Below are 21,135 nucleotides of genomic sequence, written 5' to 3'. Positions count from 1 at the left end.
CGATGACTCAGACTCGGAAAGTCCGGGGACATTTTAACTAACGTGCAGTCATGTGACACTTCATGGCAACTTGATTTCAGTCCTTTGTTTTCATATCTGCTTTCTGTTCCCGTGTGTAGGAGGAAGTCTCCAAAATAATGTTGACCTCACAAACACACAATTACTATAAAAAAAAACATCAAGCTGTAGTGTAACAGATGTGTTTAAGTTCTGATACACTGAATTAAGACTGAATACAAAAAAAGAAAAGAAAAGAAAAAAACTACTAAGTTTCACTGAGACACAAATGAAAGTGAAACTAAAAGACTGGTCTGCCTTACCTTAAAGTCACGTGACACACAGCAACAAGGAGGAACTTTGCTGAGATTACAGACAGTGTGGAACCTCATTCCTGACACAGGCGTCATGAAGATCACAGTGCTTCTCCTGGCTCTCTCCCTCCTTCACGTCTCCACTCCTGTCCCGGTCAGCCGACCGACCAACTGGCTCAGACAATGCCGTGCCTCCACCAACCTCTCCATCACGGCACTGGAGGTGCTGCCCGGTGGAGGCTGGGACAACCTCCGGAACATGGACATGGGTCGAGTCATGAACCTCAGCTACTTCCAGTGCCAGACCACCGAGGACGGGGTCTACCTCATCCCGGACGAGGTGTTTGTGATTCCCCACAAGGAGACGGGTGTGGAGACCAGCTCCGAGTTAATCAGCTCCTGGCTGGAGCAGAAAAGCTCCACATCTCAGAGCATCAATGCAGACATATCTTTCTTCTCTGTGCTGAACGGCAAATTTTCAATTGAGAGCCAGAGGATGAAAACCCATCAGGTCCGAGACTCGGCGACTACAGCCAGAGTCCAGGTGAGGTTTTATTTTGCTAGGTTTTGCCTGTGAATTGAGGTTTAAATCTTTTATGCCATCATGGTCAGTGTAGAGATTATAGAAATTAAAAAAAGTTGTTTTCCTTATATACTTTGTAACGCTATTATACTCTTTTTGTTCAAAGGTTCGCAACTTCATCTACACCGTTAAGGCTTATCCAGACTTCACCCTGGACACACGCTTTGCCCAACAAGCCAAAGAGATTGCCGACGCGATTGAAAACAACCAGACAAGAAATGCAGACTATCTCTCAGAGAGAATGGTGTTGGACTATGGGACTCATGTTATCACTAGTGTTGATGCCGGGGCCTCTTTGATAGAGGAAGACTATCTCACTTCTTCTTATGTGTCCGACAGCGTATCACAAAGTGTGTCTGTCAAAACATCGGCTGGCTTGAACTTTTTCGACAAAGTCAAGTTTGACATAAGCAGTCAGAACACCCAACAGAGCTCAGTACTTCAAACCTATCAGTCCAACATTCAGTACTCGCTCACCCAAAGCCACGGAGGCACACCCTTCTATCCTGGCATCACTCTGAAGACGTGGCAGGAAAGCACCAGGAACAACCTTGTGGCAATTGATCGTGCTGGATTTCCCCTCCAATACTTTATCAGTGCCAAGACCTTCCCCGATCTGCCACAGCCCACAGTTGGAAAGGTGGCTCTTAAAGTGAGTCAAGCCGTAGAGCGATACTACAAGGTCAACACCCGGCCCGGCTGTGTCGACGTCAGCTCCCAGAACTTTAACTTCCAGGCCAACGTCGACGACGATTCTTGCAACGGCCCTGCGACAAACCTCAGTTTTGGAGGCGTCTATCAAGTCTGTACTCAGCTGAGCTCAGACGCGGGTCCCCTGTGTGACGCTTTGGCTCAGAAAAACCCCGACACGGGTGACTTCTCATGTCGTTCACCGTACGTGCCGACTTTATTGAGATCAGAGGTGAGACAGCAGGGCTACAACGCGCACCAGTGCTACAAGCATAAGTATGCCTGTGGATTTCTGTGGCTGTCCACTTGTTATAGATTAGTGTGTCAGGACAACTACTACGTTCGCTCAGCTCGCATCGACACCTACTGGTGCTCTGTGAGCGGAAAGGCCCCGGACAACTCGGGTTATCTGTTTGGAGGCATCTACAGCCCGTCTCTGCTGAACCCCATCACCAAAGCCAAGAGTTGCCCCGCGAACTTCATCCCACAGAAGTTTCTCTCCGACGGCCAAGTGATCTGCGTGAGCAACGACTACGAGGCTGGAACCAAATACGCAGTGCCATTCGGAGGCCTCTTCAGCTGTCAGTCAAGCAACCCGCTGGCAGGAGGCCAACGCCGCTGCCCTCCCAAGTTCAGTCAGCACCTCGCTTCGGTGAGTGATGGCTGTGAAATCCTTTACTGTGTCCAGTCAGGATTGTTCACAGGTGGGCAGCTGCTGCCGATCCATCTGCCTCCCTTCACCAAACCGCCGGTCATCAACATGCAATCCACCAACACTGTACTGGTGATGACGGAGGGAGAAAAGAGCTGGGTCAGAGTGGGACAGACCAAGATGTGGAAACTTGCCAAACCAGAGGAAATACAGGACATTGTGCGCAAGCTCAACCCAGAATTGAACGAGCTGTCCCCCGGAGGAAAGGCAGGAGTGGCCTTTGGGGTGATGGGTTTGATGGCGCTGCTGGTCATCGGGGCAGTGCTCCTGAGGAGGAGGAGGAGGGGGCAGCAGCTGTGGTCTGGGTTAGGGGCAGCTCAAGGCTACGATGCAATACGTGGAGAGGATGAGTGCGGTGGCAGAGAGACGGAGACACAGCAAAATGTGGCTTGAAGGTAAAAAAAAAAATCACAGCTTAAGTTGATTCTTCTTCCTTTAGCTTCTCCGATTAGTTAATCTGCCTCCATTTCACCGTATCTCTCACTTCCTCCACAGCGTTAGTCGATCATCAACTCAGACATCGCTTCCACGTGTCTTATAGCACTGAAAGAGATCATATTTGAATCCGCTGCATTAAGTATTATCATTTTCTTATTTCTATCTATTTTATGCAAACAATTATGAATTCACTCATTTGCATGTGTGTACATTAACTGGTGGTTATTTTTGCTCAGCGGTATGATGTGTTCTTCAAATCTGGACAATATTTTTACTGTATTAACAAAGATCTAAAACCTTGTGATTGAAGAGCAGTCACAAAAAAACAGCAGGAAGTAGAAGCGGTTTACTATGATTACAGTGAAGCAATGCTGCCCCCACATGGCCAAGATGCACACGGTCAATACAAATGATCAAGGGCCTGAATATTTTTGTATGATGTTGGTTAAATGTACAATGCATAAAGCATTTTCTATTAAAACATTTTTGTAAGACACCAGATTTTTTATTTTTTTTGTTTAACAAGTTTTTTATAATACTTTTGTATCATGCGACTAACTCTTCTGCCTTGCACTGCAACTGGTAAAGATTAAACAGTTTGAAATCGCTTCATGGATCTATGTTGTTGTGTTTTTACTGGATTTATGTACCTTAAATGGTTATGACAGGTCAGAATGACGTGAGTTTGTTTTCTCAAAAAAAAGGTACAAAAGAGGAGGAAACAGTTCAATGAACACACAGTGGTGAAGGCCTGCTGCAGTCTGTAAATACACTGGCATCAAAAGCACACATTAGTTTTCTAAATCCAACGGCAAATATGAGTATGGAAAAATAAATCTTCGCCCCACACCGTGTTTGTTGAAACCTCCTGCATAAACATGCATCTTCACCAGCATTTCACCCACATCCTGAAATAGATAAAAAGATGCCCGCGTGGATTTTGTAAGGTTATCGGCACTCATTATCCAGACAAAACCACAACAACAGTCACTCCACATGCACTGTGTGCGCACACACACACACACACTTCCCATAAAATGTCTCTCTCATGATTTTCATTGCGACTATAAACATATCCACCCCCACACACACACACACATCAGACACAGCTGTGAGGGATTCATATAAACCATTCATGCTGAGGAAATTGGAAAGGCCTTAGGGGAGGGAGAAAAAGGGAGAGACGGGAAGAGGGATATAGACACATAGATATATATCTCAGAAGCAGAGGAACTCCCTCCTCGGTCTTTTTCACGAGGCAGAGGACGGACAAAAGAGTGCAGCCAGCAGGCAGGCGTTTGGCACAGCCAGATCTGTGATTTGCTGCTCATTACAGAGAACTGTGCCATCATCATCATCATCGTCGGGTTTAGTGAAGAGGGAGAATTATAATCCAGAGAGGTATTTCTTCAAAGAAGACCAAAGGCGCAAACTAAAGGACAATAAAGAACAAACAGTCACAGGTAAGTGAGTCTTTATCCCACACGATTTTTTATTGTTGACACAACATCTGTGGCAGGATTACCGCATTGTTATAAAGCAGTGGGGATTAGACGCTCAATCCAGAAAACAGTTCATCTGCTATTTTAAGTCTGCTCACTGACGAAACACAGAATACTTTTCCAACCATAGCACGCTTTGTTCGACTCGGGTTAACCATGCAAGCAGGAGGACATCGACGGAGCGACTTCACTCTGTTTACACTGGCTCTGCCGGTTCTGCTGGCCGTCTGTGGAGTCCGGGGCTGTCGGATTGGCTCTGGGTCAGCGTGTGAGAAAGCTCCTCTTGTCCCAGGCCACAATCTGGCAGGAGAGGGTTTCGACGTGGTGCGGATGCGTCGGACGGGGGCGTATGTCATCAATGTCAAAGCTCATCTCGCCGACAACCACACGTGCACTCTGTGTCCAAACCGTTTCCAAAATGGACAGGTAAACAAAACAAAAAACAACCTAAAAGAGCACATCCTGCTGAGGTTTTTTCCCCTCCTCTAGTTTAATTTTTAATCACTTTCCAGATTCAGAGGCTCCCGGCCGCAGTGCTGGACTGGCGTCCCTTCAGCCGCTGCAGTAAGCAGCTCTCTAGTGCCCTTCACCACTCTGTGGAGTCTCTGCTGCGCAGCTCCAACTCCCTGGTCAACAACAACTGGAACCTGGGGTTGAGTCTGGATAAATATGGCACGGCAGTGCTCGGAGGAAGCCGATCGGACCTGGCAAAGTTTGCTCACTCGCAGCACAGCGTGGACAAGGCCACTTTTGCTATCCATGAAATCAGTTGCACCTACTACAGGTAAAAGGGGGCCTTGAGTTACACATAATGGAGCAATGGCTTAAGATGAGAACTCAGTGAAGAGAACTCAGCTGTTTGTAATTAAAAAAAGGGGTCATGGCGTCATGGTTCTGCTGCACATGCCCTTTGTTTTTTCAGCTACAGACTGGCCGACCACCCCCAGCTGAGCGCAGAGTTCACAAAACATCTGAAGAGACTCCCACAGAGTTTAAACACAAGCCAGAGCAGAGCGCTGTACAGGCGGCTGATAAACACCTATGGAACACACTACATATACCAGGTCAGAGCAGTATCTTTTGACCCGATGTGCCTGACATATGCAGAGTCACTATTTTAATTTAGTAGTGTTTTTAGGATGGGCAAAATAATGCGGATCATACAGAGATGGAAAAGCCAAGAGAGAGTTTTTCAGTCTTCACTCATTTGTGTTTCCTAGGTCCAGCTCGGCGGTAAGGTGAGGCGGATCACCGCGTTCAGGACCTGCCTGGCGACACTGAAGGGTTTCTCCGAGTCTGAAATCAACAACTGCCTGAACGCTGAACTCCGAGTAGCTCTGGGTTTCATCCCCGCGAACGCAACCTTCTCCAACAAGTGTGAAACCCTCCTGAAGGGCAACATGAGCATGGGCTTCTACCAAGGCTTCATGACTCATAAAATTGAAGTCATTGGAGGCGATAAGTACTTTCCAGACATCCTCTACCAGCAGGACCCATCGGACGCATACTACAGCTGGATGAACAGCCTCCACGACAGCCCCGATGTGGTCTCTTACGCCATCTCTCCTCTGCACCACTTGGTGGAGGACTTGCAGGTCAGTGATAATCTGAGAAGCGTCATTACAGATTACATTAAGGAGAACCAGCTGCAGGAACAGTCTGCCTCCAAGAACTGTTCCCCAACTCCCAATCTGGATCACAACTGCTGTCCTTTAAGGGCAGGCAGAGGACACCTGAGACTGGAGATCCACAGAGCTGTAGGTATGAAGGCAGACACCTTCACAAAAACAGATGCCTATGTGAAAATCTTCTACAACGGCAAGTACGAGGAGACCGACACGGTGATGGACGATAACAACCCAGTGTGGAATGCTACTTATGACTTTGGTTCAGTCGAGCTGGGCCAGGAGTTGAGGTTTGAAGTCTGGGACAGGGATGTGCTCTATAATGACATGGCAGGGATATGCGTTACGTTTCCCGAGCGAGGAACTCACTCGCTGAGCTGTCAACTGAGCAAGGGAGTTCTCTACTTCACCTACTCCACAAAATGCGACGCTCACCTGACAGGCTTCAGGTGTGGACGGTACTCCCCCAATGCGGAATAATTGTACCACCACGACCACATTTAGAAGCCCCAAAGGGCCACGTCCAGACGGAAGCGACACGAAACGCTTTTTTTTTTCTTATTTAAAAAAAAAAAAAAAAAAAGACTAGCGGCAAATCTACTGACTTTCTGACATAAAACTGAATATTTTACGAGAAGGAAAGGCACAATTCTGCCGCAAGAGGGACATCGAACATCCATGTGTGGATCAATCACTGATCGGTTTTGGTTATTCAAGTCAAGTTTGTTTTCTCCTCTCTATTTTATTTTATTAAAAATCTCTAAAGACAGGAAGTGTTCTAGGACACGTTAAAAAAAAATACCATTCAAGGTCTCCGTGTGGATGGAACGCCTCTCCGACAAAAACAGTATGTGCATTCACCTAAACCTCTTTCCGTGTGGACGGCTCCCCCTTCCAAAGTGTTTTTTCCTTGCATTTCAACATCATCTCTTGTCTGAAGTTGTGTGGTAATTCACCCTTTAATAGTAGATCTCAGTGGACTGATGTAAATGTCTTGTAATGTCTCTATTAAATATTAAATAGACTTTTTGCACACACTATATATCTAAATAAAGGCATTTTGATTCAGGACTGCGATTCTGTTAATGTTCTGAAGCAATGACATATGGAGGGAGGAACAAAAGCAATCGAGTTATTACATTTCATTTGTGGTTATGAATCAGTTTTGGTTATAATTTGTTCACTAATAAGTCAGAAAATTAGAGTTTATCACAACTTGTTCACTGAATCGTCCTGTAATCGACAACCATACCAGGCCAAAATGGATAAAAACTAAACCGGTGACCGCTTGGTGCCACACGATCGTACACAATCTACCGGCAGCTGCTTCAACCTTGACTCTCAACACACAACCACACGGATATTTATTCCAATATTTATTAGTTTAAACAGGGATTCTAAAAAAACTTACAAACGACTTAGTAAAAAGCTTTTTATGGTTACACCTGAACACAAACAACAACATTAGCCACGTATACAGTCTGTGAAGGCAGCAGCTGTTCCTTTCATCAACAACTTCTTTATCACTTGGCTCGAGATATAATGGAGTAAAAAAAAAAAAAGAGCTAGGAATCTAATGAAGTGCATACAATTCTTGTTGGCTGAAAAATATCACTGAATTAATGTTAGGAGCAGGGCTGAACAATGAGTTGTTTCCAATTCAAAAAAACGTTTTATTTTGAAATGGGAATGGTTACAGAGGAAATGAATGTAAATGGCAACAGTTTCACTCCAGTTAACCCTGGACGCTGCTAATTTTCCAAATGATCCTGTGGATCGCTGCACCAACTGTTTTGTAAGCGTTGGCAAATAAGACAAGGACATGACACGGTCATGTAGGAATGATGATGATGATAAAGTAAATCGCTCCGTTTACCACCTGCACAAGAACATTTCCAACAACAGCTTTAGTCAAACATACCTCAGTCCTTACCAGGATACGGCACAACTCCATACATGTCAACAACCCAAGGCTACGTTCACATCACATGTTATGTCAACTGTGTTTCAGTCACATTTTTTAACTCCTACAAGTCACATTAAAAAGAAGTTGGTGAGAACTTCTTCTCACCAACCGACGTCTTTCAAGTCTTCTTTCAACTACTGAGTAACATGTCGAGAGGAGAGTCTTTAAGAGTCCAAATTTTATATTTAGCCTTCAACGTTTACGCTCATAAACAAACTATTAACATGTAAAAATTGTGTTTTCAGCACAGCTGACATGTTCACACGGTCAACCTGATCTAAGTACCAGAGATGGCAGCGTGGTTCTCAGTAGTTTTTCCCCAGCATGGATACAAAAGTGGTGTTTTAACTCACGTCTGGGTATCACGGGAACGCCATCAAAATGCGTTTGTCGTTTCAGTTCAACTGCTCGTGCATCACAATCCCAGTGACGCTTTGAGCAAAGATGCCATATCTTCAGTTATGGTCGCCTGCCCATCTAAAAAGGACAAATAAAGAATAATCACAAGTTAATTAAAGAGCAGCACTTCAGGACAGTAACATAAAAATTGAAACATGTAGGTGTTTGATAATAAAAGCTAGCTGTAAACACACACACGTTAGAATGGAATATTTGTCTTATAAACCTTTTTTAAGAGGTTTATAAGACGGTCACTGTAGGAACAAGGACACACTCTGTGGTTAAAAGCCTTAAATTTGAGCCACCGAAGCGTTCCGATGTCTGTTCATTTCACTTCATAAAAATAAACTTACAGCAGATCATCCAGTACCAGAGCAGTAGCTACGCTATAAAATGTGATGTCAGCAGCTGCTGCAGGTCTCCCTGACTTAACAATCCTGAAAAAGTGGGTCAATCTCCCAACATTTAGCAAAGGAAATGTCTAAAATCTCATCCTTTAACAGAGGAGTCTGCTGTATTTAGCGACAGCACTGCTGAAAGCCTGCGATCGTGACAACCAGCCAAATGCAAACCTTTTTTCGGCACAAGCTCGGGTCGGATGGTTGTGTGATTCTCGTCACCACCACCTACGTTTTCATCACCATCCATTTTGTATTTATTTCTCCTAAGCACACACTGTCTCCTATGTTCTGCGTGCCGCTGCTTGCTTCATACTGTACGTTGAGAGAGCAGGCAGCGACAAGAGAAACTCAGAGAGGAAAACGGGATTGCTTATTTGCAATGCAGCTCATGAAATCAGATGCAGAAGAATCGATGTCATTTAGAAATGAGATCACGTGTAGTTGTGAATCGAGATCGCAATTTCTTAAGCAATTTATCGCGCAGACCTAGCACCGTTACTAAAAAATCATCCTCAAACGTTATATGAGGTCACTTCTTCATGTCGTCCTCCCACTCTGAAATATTAGACAGACTTGGAACTGACCTGCCCATTCAAAATTAAAAAATGCCGCTCCATTCACAGATGCGGGAAGGAAACGAATACTGGAAGTACCACACATGGACAGGACATCTTAGTAACCTTCACAATCAAAAAAATAACTGATTTGCAAACTCAACATATTTGATTTTCAAAAGCGGTTTGTAGTTAATGGCAGAAATATGTTCAGGCTAGAGTTATTCAAAAAACACATTTTTCCTTTATCTGCTTTTTATCTTGTTATTATCATTGAAACTGGGCTGAAAACAAAAGCATTTGCACTTGAAGCCCCGAGGCTCTGAAACTATCCATCTGAAGAAAGTGGGTCGGCCGGCTCAGTGACCATCTTTCAAATCCAGAATTAAGCCATGCTTTTTTCAGAGAGGACCGTTCTTGGAGTCACCGTGTTTTCACTCCACTCATGGGCTGTTGTTGTTGTTTCCTTTAACTGATTTGATTTATGTTGTTGAATTGTGAAGCAGTCTGTAGTCAGGACTTTTAACAGCTATCTGAAATAAAGTAAACTATCCTCAGTGTTGAATTACTGCCTCTTTACATAAATAAGACAATTTTCTTATCCATTCCCTTCACTTATGAATGCTGAACAATCAATCTAAATTTGATCAAAATCGCAATATGGCCTGCTGCAACTCTCAAATCGCAGGCTTCGCAATATTTCTTTATAAAATTACTTTATAAATGACCATTTCAGATTTAATGTTGTCCCAACCTATACACATTGTACTCTACAGACTGAAGAAAACATCTTTGTCTATCACATATTTGCACAACTATCACACTGTAATCATTTTAAACCAATTTTATACCATTCCCTCTCATAATGCAATGAAAATTAAATACTGTTTATGTATGTATGCCAGGTAACATGTGGATGTGTGTGTGTGTTTATACAGCATCTCCTCACCTTGGTCAGAAGCCGTCATGTCCTTCTCAAGCTTGAGCTTCTTCTGGCCCAGCTGCAGAATACAGTCCTCTATGCTGTCCTTACTTATCAACTTGATCACCTTTACAGTTCTGACACACAGCAAGGTATACAACATCAATTTAGTAGATCTAGACAACAGCAAAATTCTGCAGTGGAATAGTTTTTACCATATAAAAAGTTGTTTAAAATGATTAACAACACAACTAATGCTGATATTACTTCAGTGACTACCGACTGTCACTCAGAAACAGACTCCATCTCACCTGGACTGGCCGACCCGGTGACACCTGTCCTCTGCCTGTTTGTCGTTGTAGGGATTGCAGTCGATGTCGTGCAGAATGACAACGTTAGCCGAGGTGAGATTGATGCCCAGGCCTCCAGCTCGCGTTGACAGCAGGAACACAAATATGTCAGGGTCCGTGTTGAACTCATCAATCAACACAATCCTACAAAACAAAACAAAACAAAACCTTCTAGTGGTGTAACACAATGCGTAGAAGATGTTACGCTAGATTTATTGATTTACCACCAACTTCAGCTTTAAAAACACATTAACATACAGTAATAGTCCTATCGCAAGACATTTGTAGTAAATCTGATCTGTATTTAAGCAGATGGGGATGTGAATTTAGTCAAACCAGCTGTTATGTTGTGCTATGTTTACAGTAAATGGACAGTCTCAGTTGAGGTTCACTACAGCTGTGATTGGACAGGAAAGCAACTGGTGGTTCCGTCAAAGCCCAACACTGGGTTTTTTGTTGTTGTTATGAGCTTGTAATAACATGTGAGCATTGAAGTGGATGCCGCCCTCCCCAAACTAAATCAAACACAAATCTGACCTGTTGGCTATGGGTGTGGATCCATCCAGTCGGACGTAACGATGCTTGAGATGTCTGAGGAGCACTTCCACGATGTCCAGCATCATGGTGAACTGACTAAATAACACCACTCTGTCTCCCTGCGTTAGATGAAAAGAAAAGTGTGCTTATATGATCTCCTTCCTGTAGGCAGTCCGCACTCCACCTGCATGACTTGCCTATACCTTGTTTTTAAAAGAGCCCAGCAGCTCCGTGAGGTAGTGAAATTTCCCAGAGTCGAGCAGGAGCTCCGTGTCCAGCTGGTAGGAGGTGATGGAGTAGTACTGCTGACACAGACGATGCAGCTCAAAGTCCGACATCACCTCCATGTCCTCCTGGATCAGAGCAGCATCTGCATCGTTGTGAGTTGGCTCCTGAGGAGGGAAAACAAGAAGAAGTGATGCAACACTGAAAATAAAGAAGCAGAGAAATAACTTGAGAGATGGACTTAGGTTGGCACTAATGCTGATTGAGTTCTTTAATGGCATGGCCATTTGAATGGCTGGTGTTAGTATTCATTCAAAGAAAAGGTTCGGGTAAGTAAGACTGACCTTGAGCATGAGTTTGCTCATGGCTTTAAGCTTATCTGTGGTGTAGTACTGTCTATGAAGCAACGGATGGTTTGCCATTTTCCTCAGCTGCATCATCACGTTACACAACTCGCGGTCTGTGGAGAAAAGAAAGACAAGCATAATTAACCAAACACCAACTTCCTGTTATACTTAATAAATGCAGGGGTGTACAGTATAATAGGAGGCAGCTATTTAAATGAGGCTTACTTGCACCACTGGTGGAATCCTTGAGTTTTTTAAAGAGAGAGTCATACAGCACCTGCTGTTTCTCACTCATTGAGCAGAACTCCACCTTCTCCTCCTTTACTGGCAACTGCTTGAGGACCTGAAAAAACGACCATTCCATTAATTATTCACAGCACTTGCACAAGGTTGTAATTACGTAACAATTTTCTCCGGACAATTATACTGCTGCCCAAATGGTTTTGACCAAGAAGATCCTTAAAAAAACAACAGGAATTAATATAACACTACAAAAAATTACAAAAATAAATAATCAACTCACCTCGCTCTTGACTCTTCGGAGGATAAACGGTTTCATGATAAGTTTGGCCTGAGAAATGCGATCCCTCTCAAAACGGCTCTCCTCATGGGATTTCTGAAACATAACATACACTATTAAAATGTGTATAATTTCATTCATTCATTCATTGTCTACTAGGTTATCCTCCACATGAGGGCCACAGGAGCCAATCCCAGGGTTAACCCAAAGTGAGCTTCACCATGTTTCACACAAACACTTACCATAGAAAACATTTTAGAGAGCTGTGTGGTGGAGCTGGAGAACATAGAGGGCATGATAAAGTTCAGGAGCGATATCAGCTCCAAGAGGTTGTTCTGTAAAGGAGTTCCTGTCAGCAGCAAGCGATGCTCTGCCTGAAGCACAAGAGAATGAGACATTTTAAACTTTTATGTCAGTCGTATCCGTAAAGGACAGAAAGGCAGATATGAATGTATCATAAAATTACACTGGACTAACATTAATGGCCATGAGGTGGCGGTAGCGTAGAGTGTTCATGTTTTTCAGCATATGACCCTCGTCAAAGACGGCATACTTCAGATTCAGCTTGCGGAAGAGGCTGCGATCGTTGTCGTTTCCTATAGCCAAGTTGTACCTGTAAAACAAAACAAAGTCAAAAAAGAAAAATATTTCAGTAGCTCATCGATGAGTTGGACATGAAAAATTGGTTCAGGTTCTCCACCCTGACAGAAGCTACTGTGTACCAGTAATCTACAGAAAACTATAAAGCAGGAGGTCTGTATGTTTGCTCACGTGGTCACTATGACGTTGAAGTCAGTTTTGCCAGAGAGGATGTCATATCTGAGGTAGCGGCGATCTTCCACAGATCCTGTATAAAACATAAAAACACACTTAGGTAAACCATTAAACATTATTTCAGATATCGCTGAAAACAGGATCACAAACAAACACAAAATGGCACAATTTCATTGTGAAGAGTCTTACCATAATAGACTAGAACACCGAGGGTCGGACACCACAGCTTCAGCTCTCTGACCCAGTTATCTACAAGACAGAGAAAATGAAAAATGTCACTTTTCACAAAAATAATTAGGTCCCATTTTTTTAAAAACTGTCTCTGCCAAGCAATACTATCAGTCCTGACAAAGGGAGAGTTTGTGTGTATGCACCAGCAGTGCAGGGGTGGGCGTTGGAGTTTAAATATCAAACGAATGCAAGCAGTTAGTTAGTTATGTAGCAAAGTAGCAAAATGTGTGGTTTATGGAGACAATTACCCAGTGTAGATGAAGGCACAGTGATGAGATGAGGACCCTCTATTCCATTCTCATACAGCTTGGCCAGAAACGCTATAGCCTGAATAGTTTTGCCCAAACCCTGGGAGGAATGAAGGAGAGTTAAAGAAGAGAGAGGGGAACATACAGGGTCAGACAGATATCAAGCGCAATAAAGAAAAAGGCAGCAAAAATCCAGACAGACACTGTTGCTTGAATATATAATAAAAGAACATTTTTAGATTAGATTTACGACCAATCATTTGTGTATTACTTGCTGTTGGTGTTTAAATGTTGCCAGTCCGCTTTAAGTGTGTTGTCTTACCATTTCATCAGCAAGGATGGCACTCAGTTTGTGCTCATGCAGAAGGAGCAGCCACTTCAGACCAATCAGCTGATAAGGTTTCATCTTCAACCTGAAAGACACCCAACAACCAGCTGACTATCTCCTCCCTCAGAAGCACACGCATCCCGGTACTTAATCGGAGTGTGGTCATTTGCGATATGTATATCACATGTGTTACATGGTGCAACACATGTGTTGATGTTGCAATTGCGGTACATTCACAATACATAGTGTAACCCTACTTTGCACCATATGCATTTCAAAGGTTACAAAAAAGGCAAAAAAGTAAAACAGAACTGGCCAACTGTCACTTAAAGAATTACTTTAGCCAATTATTCCGTGTAGTTAATGTACACTCTACTCACTGGCTGTTCAGTAAGCTGGGCTGTTTCGCGACCCCACTGCCCGGCTCCATCACCCGTGTCACCCGTTGGACCATTTTTGAGGAAATGGTCTGACATTTGGACATGAGCCCCAAGACAACCTTCCGCTCTTTGAGGACAAGTCTACAGCCAAGGAGCAAGTCCTCAGAGAGTCCGTTATCTTTATGAAAGACTTCAGCCTGAACAGGAAAGAGTAAGACTTTTTACAATTTATACACTATTTCAAGTTACTATGCACAACATATTTAGTGATTAGAAATGTTACTGCCCAATGTTGCAGAATGAGATGACAAATATTATGGACAGTACAGGACCTTTAATATTTACACAATGTCATATAGATGGGGGAAATACTGTTGAAAGATAAAAGAACATTAGATGAGTTATGTAGATATATCGGGGGGTGTGGTGTTCAGCTACTCAATAGATTATAAAAATGTCTTACACAGAAGACCTCGAAGTAATGTGATCAATTCATTCACGTGGTGTGAATGAAACTGAGCTTGTAATTTTCCAGGTATTCTGTAGACTATGAGAAGCTTGAGCTTTTGATGTTCCACCCATTGACACATCTGAAAACAATTTTATCTACCATGAGGAAATTCCCTGCATGTAGTCAACCTGACATTTTCATGTCAATTCCATGTATTTGTTTAGGAATACACCTGCTCTCTTACCAAGGCTTTCCAGCTATTGAAGGGTCTCAGTTCCACAATTTTCTGGGCCTTTTTGACAGAACACCCAGAGATCAGGGACAACTCGTCTGTCGATGCGTCCTGGAAAAACTTCAGCATTTCCCTCTTAATTTCGGTCATGGCACTTTCATTGTCTGGCTCATTGTCCGAGTCGTCAAACTCGCTGCTAACGGTGTCCTCTTCGTCATCGTCTTCCCCCTCAGAAATAATAACATGTTCAAGTGAGGCTCGTGCCTTTCTCTTGCTCTCTGCTGCTTGCGTCTTAGCTATACTGGTCCCACTGGCAAATCTGGACAACATATTGGCAGAGGAGGAGGAGGGCTTTGCTGAGGTAGATATATTCTTCACAGAAGAGGAGGAAGACACTGAGTGAGAACTTGTTTCAAGCCATGTAGTCAGAGTGGAACATCTATTATTATTTTTGAAACCTTTGCTGTCATTTTGGTCCGATTCATCTTCACTGTCCTTTGTAGTTTCTGTGTCGTCTCCACTGTTCAAATCTGATTCACTGAGGGGTTCAAGTTCTTTGGAGTGTCCAGGATCATTCCGCCCTACACCGTGTCTGTGACCTTTGTGTTGCCCCAACTCTTTGTGCTTCCTACTTGATTTGTCTTTGCTCTTTGATTTACTCGATTTCTCTTCTTCAGACTCAGGAGAGCTAAAGCTGCTATTATCTGATGAAAGAAAACAACATCGGAGTCAGTTGAACAGCTTGAAAGTTAGAAGTACACATAAACACGAGGTAAGTGAAAAGATGGCTAGATTGTGATGACAGCGGTTGTGCTCCCAACCTGGTTCAGAAAACATCTGCAGAACCTGCAGAGCTTCTTCAGCATTCCAGTTGTGTTCCTGCAGCACCAGCCGCAGCTCCTACAACAACAGACATCAGCAAGAGTCAGGCAATAAAACTGATAATGCGCTATAAACGCTTAACAGTTAAAAACTCTGTACCATCACATAATATCACATACCCATAGGTTTACATTTGTCATGTTGTGTAAGTTATATTCAATTCAAGAAGGTAAAAACAGACTGGACTAAAATTCTATCTTGAAAAAAGCTGATAGTGTTGCAAAGGTGACAAAGCATCTTCACCTCCTTGTCTTGGTCAGGAAACTTTTTCTGCAGTCTCTTCACCATGGCCTCCTGCTTCTCCCAGCTGGGCTCTTTATCTTCATCGTCGTCTTCATCTTCATCATCATCATCATCATCATCATCATTATTATCAGCAGAGGCCTATTTAAATGCAAGAGGAAACAAATGTGTGTAAACCAAAACTTGTATACTGATTAACAACATCAGGTTAAACACACAATCTGTCTGATCCAAAAGAGTTTTTGTACACACACAAGGCACCATGGCTCAAACTTCCACAGACGGTACACCCTACAAGCAAGGGACAGAAGCCAGGTTATAGTCAGTGCAAAATGGACTGTATTCGATATTTTCACGTCACAGCTGAGGATAAATGGATTTAGAATTTAAATTTAATGCCAACATTGAAGATGTTGTTTTTTTTTCTTTACATGTTTGAGTGTTGTTTACTCAAAACCTCATTCATCAAATAGGCCATTGTGAAAACAGTGTTTGATACAGCTTACACATAACTTCTTCCCTTTGTGACTTTGGTAATTACTCTACAAAAGATTATCAACAAGAATTCAACACCCTGTGTTGTGTTTCGTAGCGCTGTAGAGCTGCGTGTGAAGGTGAATCTGCTTGAACGTGCCCACTGCACTGGAATGTGTTATAATACTGAAAAGTACAAAATACATAATAATCTTACAACAGATGATTTCCTCTTTTTGCTAGGTTGAGCAACTCCACTGTCCTGAGAGCTTCCAGATCCATCCACCTTTCTCTTCCGGGTTTGTTCTAGGACAGAAGACATAACAGCTGTTATCATGTTATCGTTATCAAAATTGCCACATGACAAACTTGGACTGCTAGGCAGGTATAGTAATTAATGTTAAGCACATTATTGCAATGTAAACGCACATTGCAATGTAAACATATGTATACAATGTACACCGTCTTGCACTACATTTTAAATGCTCTTTATGTTCCAAAAAATGAGTATGGATAGATACATTCTTCATAAAGAATCATGATTTACCTTCTCCTTTATCACCAAACTTCAAAAGACAGGCAGCTATGGCCCCATCCATTGTGCTTGTGTCTTCAATGACCTGAAAAGGGGAACAGAACAAGAGGCTTTCAAAGAATCAAGAAGAGGATTATAAACAAACAACACAAGACCTCTGATACGTCATTTATCCCCAAAATGGAAATAGTTAAGTCAGTGTTATATTTCCACTTGTGTTGAACAGCAAGTAACAGCAAAGAACAGGTCCTGCAAATGAACATGGTGATAAAAGGTGACAAAGTATTTACTTTTGCTTGACTCACCTCTAGAAGCTCTTCCCTCCTTAACTGAGGAAACATCTCTAAAAGCCTGTCAATCTTAGCCTCCAATTCACTGTCCTCATCATCCACATGATGCGATACCTTATTTGATGATTTCACAACTGGATTCCTGCAGGAAAAAGGACAACAAAACAGTAACGCATTATAAATTAGCAGACATGTGACACATGTTATCATTGGAGATCGACACTTACTTGAATTTCCTTTTGGGGGCTAATTGAGTCAATTTAGTCTTTGGTTCTGAGGGGACCTCATCATCTTCTATGTCAACTTCCTCAAAAACTACTCCTCTGGGCTTCGGTGGGCCTCTGACAGATTTCATCTTGGCTGAAAATGCATAATGGAAGAGTTTACAAATGCAGACTCATCTGTAACCAACAAAATGAGGCAAAATAGGAAGAAAGAATCTGTAAAGGTATAGTGTTTTGAACATTTGTCGAGTTGTTTCTCAATCGTGTGCAGATAATTAACTACTTTAGAAAATATGTTTTGCTAATATGCTTAATTGATGACATATCAAAGGCATAAACTATATAAAAATCTAAATTATACATGGCCAAATTAGACTGCACACAAAGTGCAAGTCAGTGTTCTGACTTGCTTGCAATAGAAGTACGGTGTGTCCCCATCATATTTATATAACATATAACAGTGCAGAAGCCTGGCGTTTCTGTTCAGCACCTGTTCATACAATATGTAAGGTAATAACAAGGAGAGCAAAAATGCAAAGTGTTTTCACATTATAATGACAAAGTAATAACGGGGTAATTAAGCCATTACTTCCCTTTCCAGAAATGATCTATGAAAATAACTGGGGATGGAGCACCATGCTGTAGCCTGTGATACGTTCAAATGACAATTCTAATTCTAACTTCATATACAGACAAACAGTGGGTGGATGTGACACCTGACTGTGACCAAATGCTAGACTTTAAGTATTTGCATCATTCCACCACTTCATTGTGCGTAACACGCAGCATTCACGATAATGCAATTTAAATATTTAAATAAACTATGCAGCGACACATGTACACAAGCCCAAAACCGTATCATAAGGACACTGTTTTTTAACAATACCAAATTTAACCACTGTCAACGGTAGAACACCTGACACCTGGCTACCAGCGATGTCAGCTAGCTTTAAAGCCTGCTAATATTTACCTGGCTTGTTCTCCTTCTCCGATTCTGGACTCTCAGAGCCGCCGTCCTCGCCTTTGTTAGCTGACGACGCCGCCTTTTTGTCGAAACGAAAACGGTCCAAATTGAACAAACTCATTTCACTCCAGTGTATTTGATGGGTGACAACGGTAGCCCTTTGTCTCTGTCTAGTCACTGCTATTTTCTCTGTCTAGCCTCATGAAGCAGCGCTACTGTTAGCCTATGTACCAACCTAGCTAACGATGCGATGTTAGCATGAGAGCAGCGGTCTTATAAAACGGCGGTTTAAACGTGTGTCAGCTCGCTGGTCTATCGCGTATTGTTTAGTCAAAGTGATTCGAATCGTGTCGAACTATTTGTTCAGTCCTCAATCTAAATATATTTGTTGTATCCTAATGCACAGTACCGGTTTCCCGCGAACTCGAGTGGCCCTGGAGGATGTGGTGCCAGCTCCGCTCATTGGTTAGGGGAAGCGGTGGGTGGCAACTCTTTTATGAAACAAGATAGTACACTATAGCATACTTCCGGTTCTATTCATCTCGTTGCGCTTGCTTGGGGGTTCCTCCAAACCCATGCTATAGGTGGTGAACTATCTTGACAATTAGTTGGATAATGTGCTGTGGTGATGTAAGGTCACAGCAGGGAACTACTTTTGTTATCCAACTGTTAGTTGTACAAATCTGGTTATGTCGTGGGCTTATTCTATTTTTGTGTTTCTGAGTAAATGTTATGTGAGAATAATGCACCAACAGATTATATAAGGATTCTAATGTGTTCTACTCTATTTGTAATTTTTGTTGAAAAGGTTAGTGCCCTCCAAGATGCTAAGGGTAGTTTTGTTTTACATCAATGGTTTGTCTTAAGAAAAGGACATAAAAGTAAATTAAATAGCAATGCCATGATTTTTTAAACTGGATAAAGCAAAGCAAAGTAAACATCAGTACCATTAACCAAGGCTGTATTTAGTTTAGTTTAGCTTTGTTTATTACTTTATTGAACAGGGGTCATGTACAGAACAAATCCTATACCAGAGTTAGCTATACAGCTAATTTGCATCTGTGGTCCCTGGGCAGGAAACTAAAGAACATAGGACAATGCAGACACTACTATCGATACAGATAAGAAAACAACAACAACAACAGCAACAACATCACCACACACAACTTGTACAATCTCTAATATAAACTGGCGTTGAATTCCATTTTTCTAATTGAAAAAGCTGATTGACCAAAAGCAGTCGCTTAATTAAAAGAACTAGCAGCTTAAATGGGTGCAGTCTTATTAGTTTCACATGTGTGTGACACATGCCATGATAAGAAAGTTTTATTGGAAATAACATTTATTTTCAAAATCAAATCTCAATTCCACATAGCCAAGACACCTATTTCTGTATGGTGTCCACTAGATGCCACCATTTCATATCAGAAGCACCATGTATTCTTTTGAGACTGTCATACATTCTACTGAACGAAGGGGGGCAGTAGATACACATTTTCTGAGATGGGATATGATGAGTTTTACCTGCTTCTGCAACTTCCCCATCTCTGTGTGGTTTGTCCTCTTACTGCAGCCAATTGTGTGATGAGCATACAGTTTTGTTTTTCTTTAAATATGTACTGTGTCACAGGTCATATTATTCCACTAACAACTGACGTTTGTATGTGCTAGATTGTTGTGCTCCAATTTAAGATGCAGTCAGAAATGAAGAGTCACAAAGACCTTTTAAAACTGACCAGATAAGAGTGGATCAGGACAGAAAATAATAATATAATAATTCGGTGGTTCACCAGTGACAAAGATTGGGATAAGGACAAGAACTACATGGAATTCAGAATCAAAGTTGTGGGTTCAATTCCCAGCTCTGCTAGTGTGCTGAAGTCTGGGAAAGACACTTAACCCCTCGTTGCTTGTGATGGCTGTGCAGCAACATGGGTATGCATGGGTAGATGTGTGATAGATGTGCATGTGTGAATGGGTGAATGGCAAAACTAGTGTAAAGCAGCTCTGAGTGGTCAACAAGATTTAAATACAGACCATTTACCAAAAGAGATGACAGTTTGTTTAAGACTATTTCAGAATTGACAGTAACAAAAGTAAAACTGAATGTTTGCTCTTTAATGAAATGTGAACCATGACTTAGAGAGGAACCTTTCTTTTTATAATAACAGTAACAATCATGTCCCCAATGGTCTTTGTAGGTCTTGTCTTCGTTTGGTCTTGATGGTCAAAGTCAATGGCAAATACAACCATTGCACACACACACACACACACACACACACACACACACACACACACACACACACACACGTGCACAGTGCACACACACACACAGACTCTTTTTTTAATCTTAAATCACAAGCTAATTTACACAGTCCTTCATAACCACAAACCACAAGCACTAAATTCACATTCATTGTGTGAGAATGTGTTTGTACCTGCAGATCTCACTCTGAGTAAATGTCGTCTCATCAGAACGCCCCAGCAGTCAATTCAGCGCCATCCTGCCGCCTTACTGTCGCCCCTACTATCGTCATGGAGACCATGTAAGTTATAGCATTGCGTGTGCACGTGTGTGTGTGTGTGTGTGCGCTCTACTCGTGGCACAATAGGCAGACTGACACAGAGTCTGATAGGGGTCATGACACTTCACAACGGGGAGCTCGAACAGTGGCTCCTTGCCTTCTTCTGTCCTCCTGGTCAAGGTTTTTGTGTGTGTATGTTTGTGTGTGTGTGTGTATGTGTGCGGGTGGGTGATTTCTGCATGAGGATAGATGTTTGTTGTTTTGAGTTTTCC

The 21,135-nt window shown here is 42.4% G+C and overlaps 3 protein-coding genes across 4 annotated transcripts; 2 read left to right on the top strand and 1 right to left on the bottom strand.

Moving 5' to 3' along the window:
- The first annotated feature begins 253 nt into the window (after positions 1-253).
- mpeg1.1 (macrophage expressed 1, tandem duplicate 1) lies at positions 254-3,342 on the top strand. Of its 2 annotated transcripts, XM_058635864.1 has the most exons (3): positions 254-855; positions 1,001-2,691; positions 2,792-3,342. In XM_058635864.1, exons 1-2 carry the CDS (start codon positions 406-408, stop codon positions 2,687-2,689), a joined length of 2,139 nt encoding a protein of 712 aa, XP_058491847.1. In that variant the 5' UTR covers positions 254-405; the 3' UTR covers positions 2,690-2,691; positions 2,792-3,342. The 2 variants fall into 2 exon arrangements, with proteins under 2 accessions (XP_058491847.1, XP_058491846.1); XM_058635863.1 differs by having other exon boundaries at positions 1,001-3,342.
- An 83-nt stretch (positions 3,343-3,425) lies between these two features.
- prf1.5 (perforin 1.5) lies at positions 3,426-6,932 on the top strand. Its single transcript, XM_058635865.1, has 5 exons — positions 3,426-4,197; positions 4,367-4,662; positions 4,749-5,020; positions 5,159-5,300; positions 5,457-6,932. The coding sequence occupies exons 2-5, from the start codon at positions 4,393-4,395 to the stop codon at positions 6,339-6,341; spliced, it is 1,569 nt and encodes a 522-aa protein (XP_058491848.1). The 5' UTR covers positions 3,426-4,197; positions 4,367-4,392; the 3' UTR covers positions 6,342-6,932.
- A 292-nt stretch (positions 6,933-7,224) lies between these two features.
- smarcad1a (SWI/SNF-related, matrix-associated actin-dependent regulator of chromatin, subfamily a, containing DEAD/H box 1 a) lies at positions 7,225-18,807 on the bottom strand. Its single transcript, XM_058635862.1, has 23 exons — positions 18,345-18,807; positions 17,378-17,510; positions 17,166-17,292; positions 16,873-16,945; positions 16,543-16,631; positions 15,852-15,992; positions 15,548-15,626; positions 14,739-15,430; positions 14,044-14,240; positions 13,658-13,748; positions 13,336-13,435; positions 13,046-13,105; positions 12,854-12,929; positions 12,560-12,695; positions 12,325-12,456; positions 12,086-12,178; positions 11,788-11,905; positions 11,560-11,675; positions 11,194-11,382; positions 10,991-11,109; positions 10,415-10,597; positions 10,131-10,240; positions 7,225-8,304 (listed from the first exon to the last, which is right to left on the bottom strand). Exons 1-23 carry the CDS (start codon positions 18,457-18,459, stop codon positions 8,243-8,245), a joined length of 3,231 nt encoding a protein of 1,076 aa, XP_058491845.1. The 5' UTR covers positions 18,460-18,807; the 3' UTR covers positions 7,225-8,242.
- Positions 18,808-21,135: the final 2,328 nt, after the last annotated feature.

The sequence above is a fragment of the Solea solea genome, chromosome 8 (assembly GCF_958295425.1).
Source record: "Solea solea chromosome 8, fSolSol10.1, whole genome shotgun sequence".
Taxonomy (NCBI): domain Eukaryota; kingdom Metazoa; phylum Chordata; class Actinopteri; order Pleuronectiformes; family Soleidae; genus Solea; species Solea solea.
Note: the sequence above shows the minus strand (reverse complement) of the source record. Positions and strands in the feature narration are given on the sequence as shown.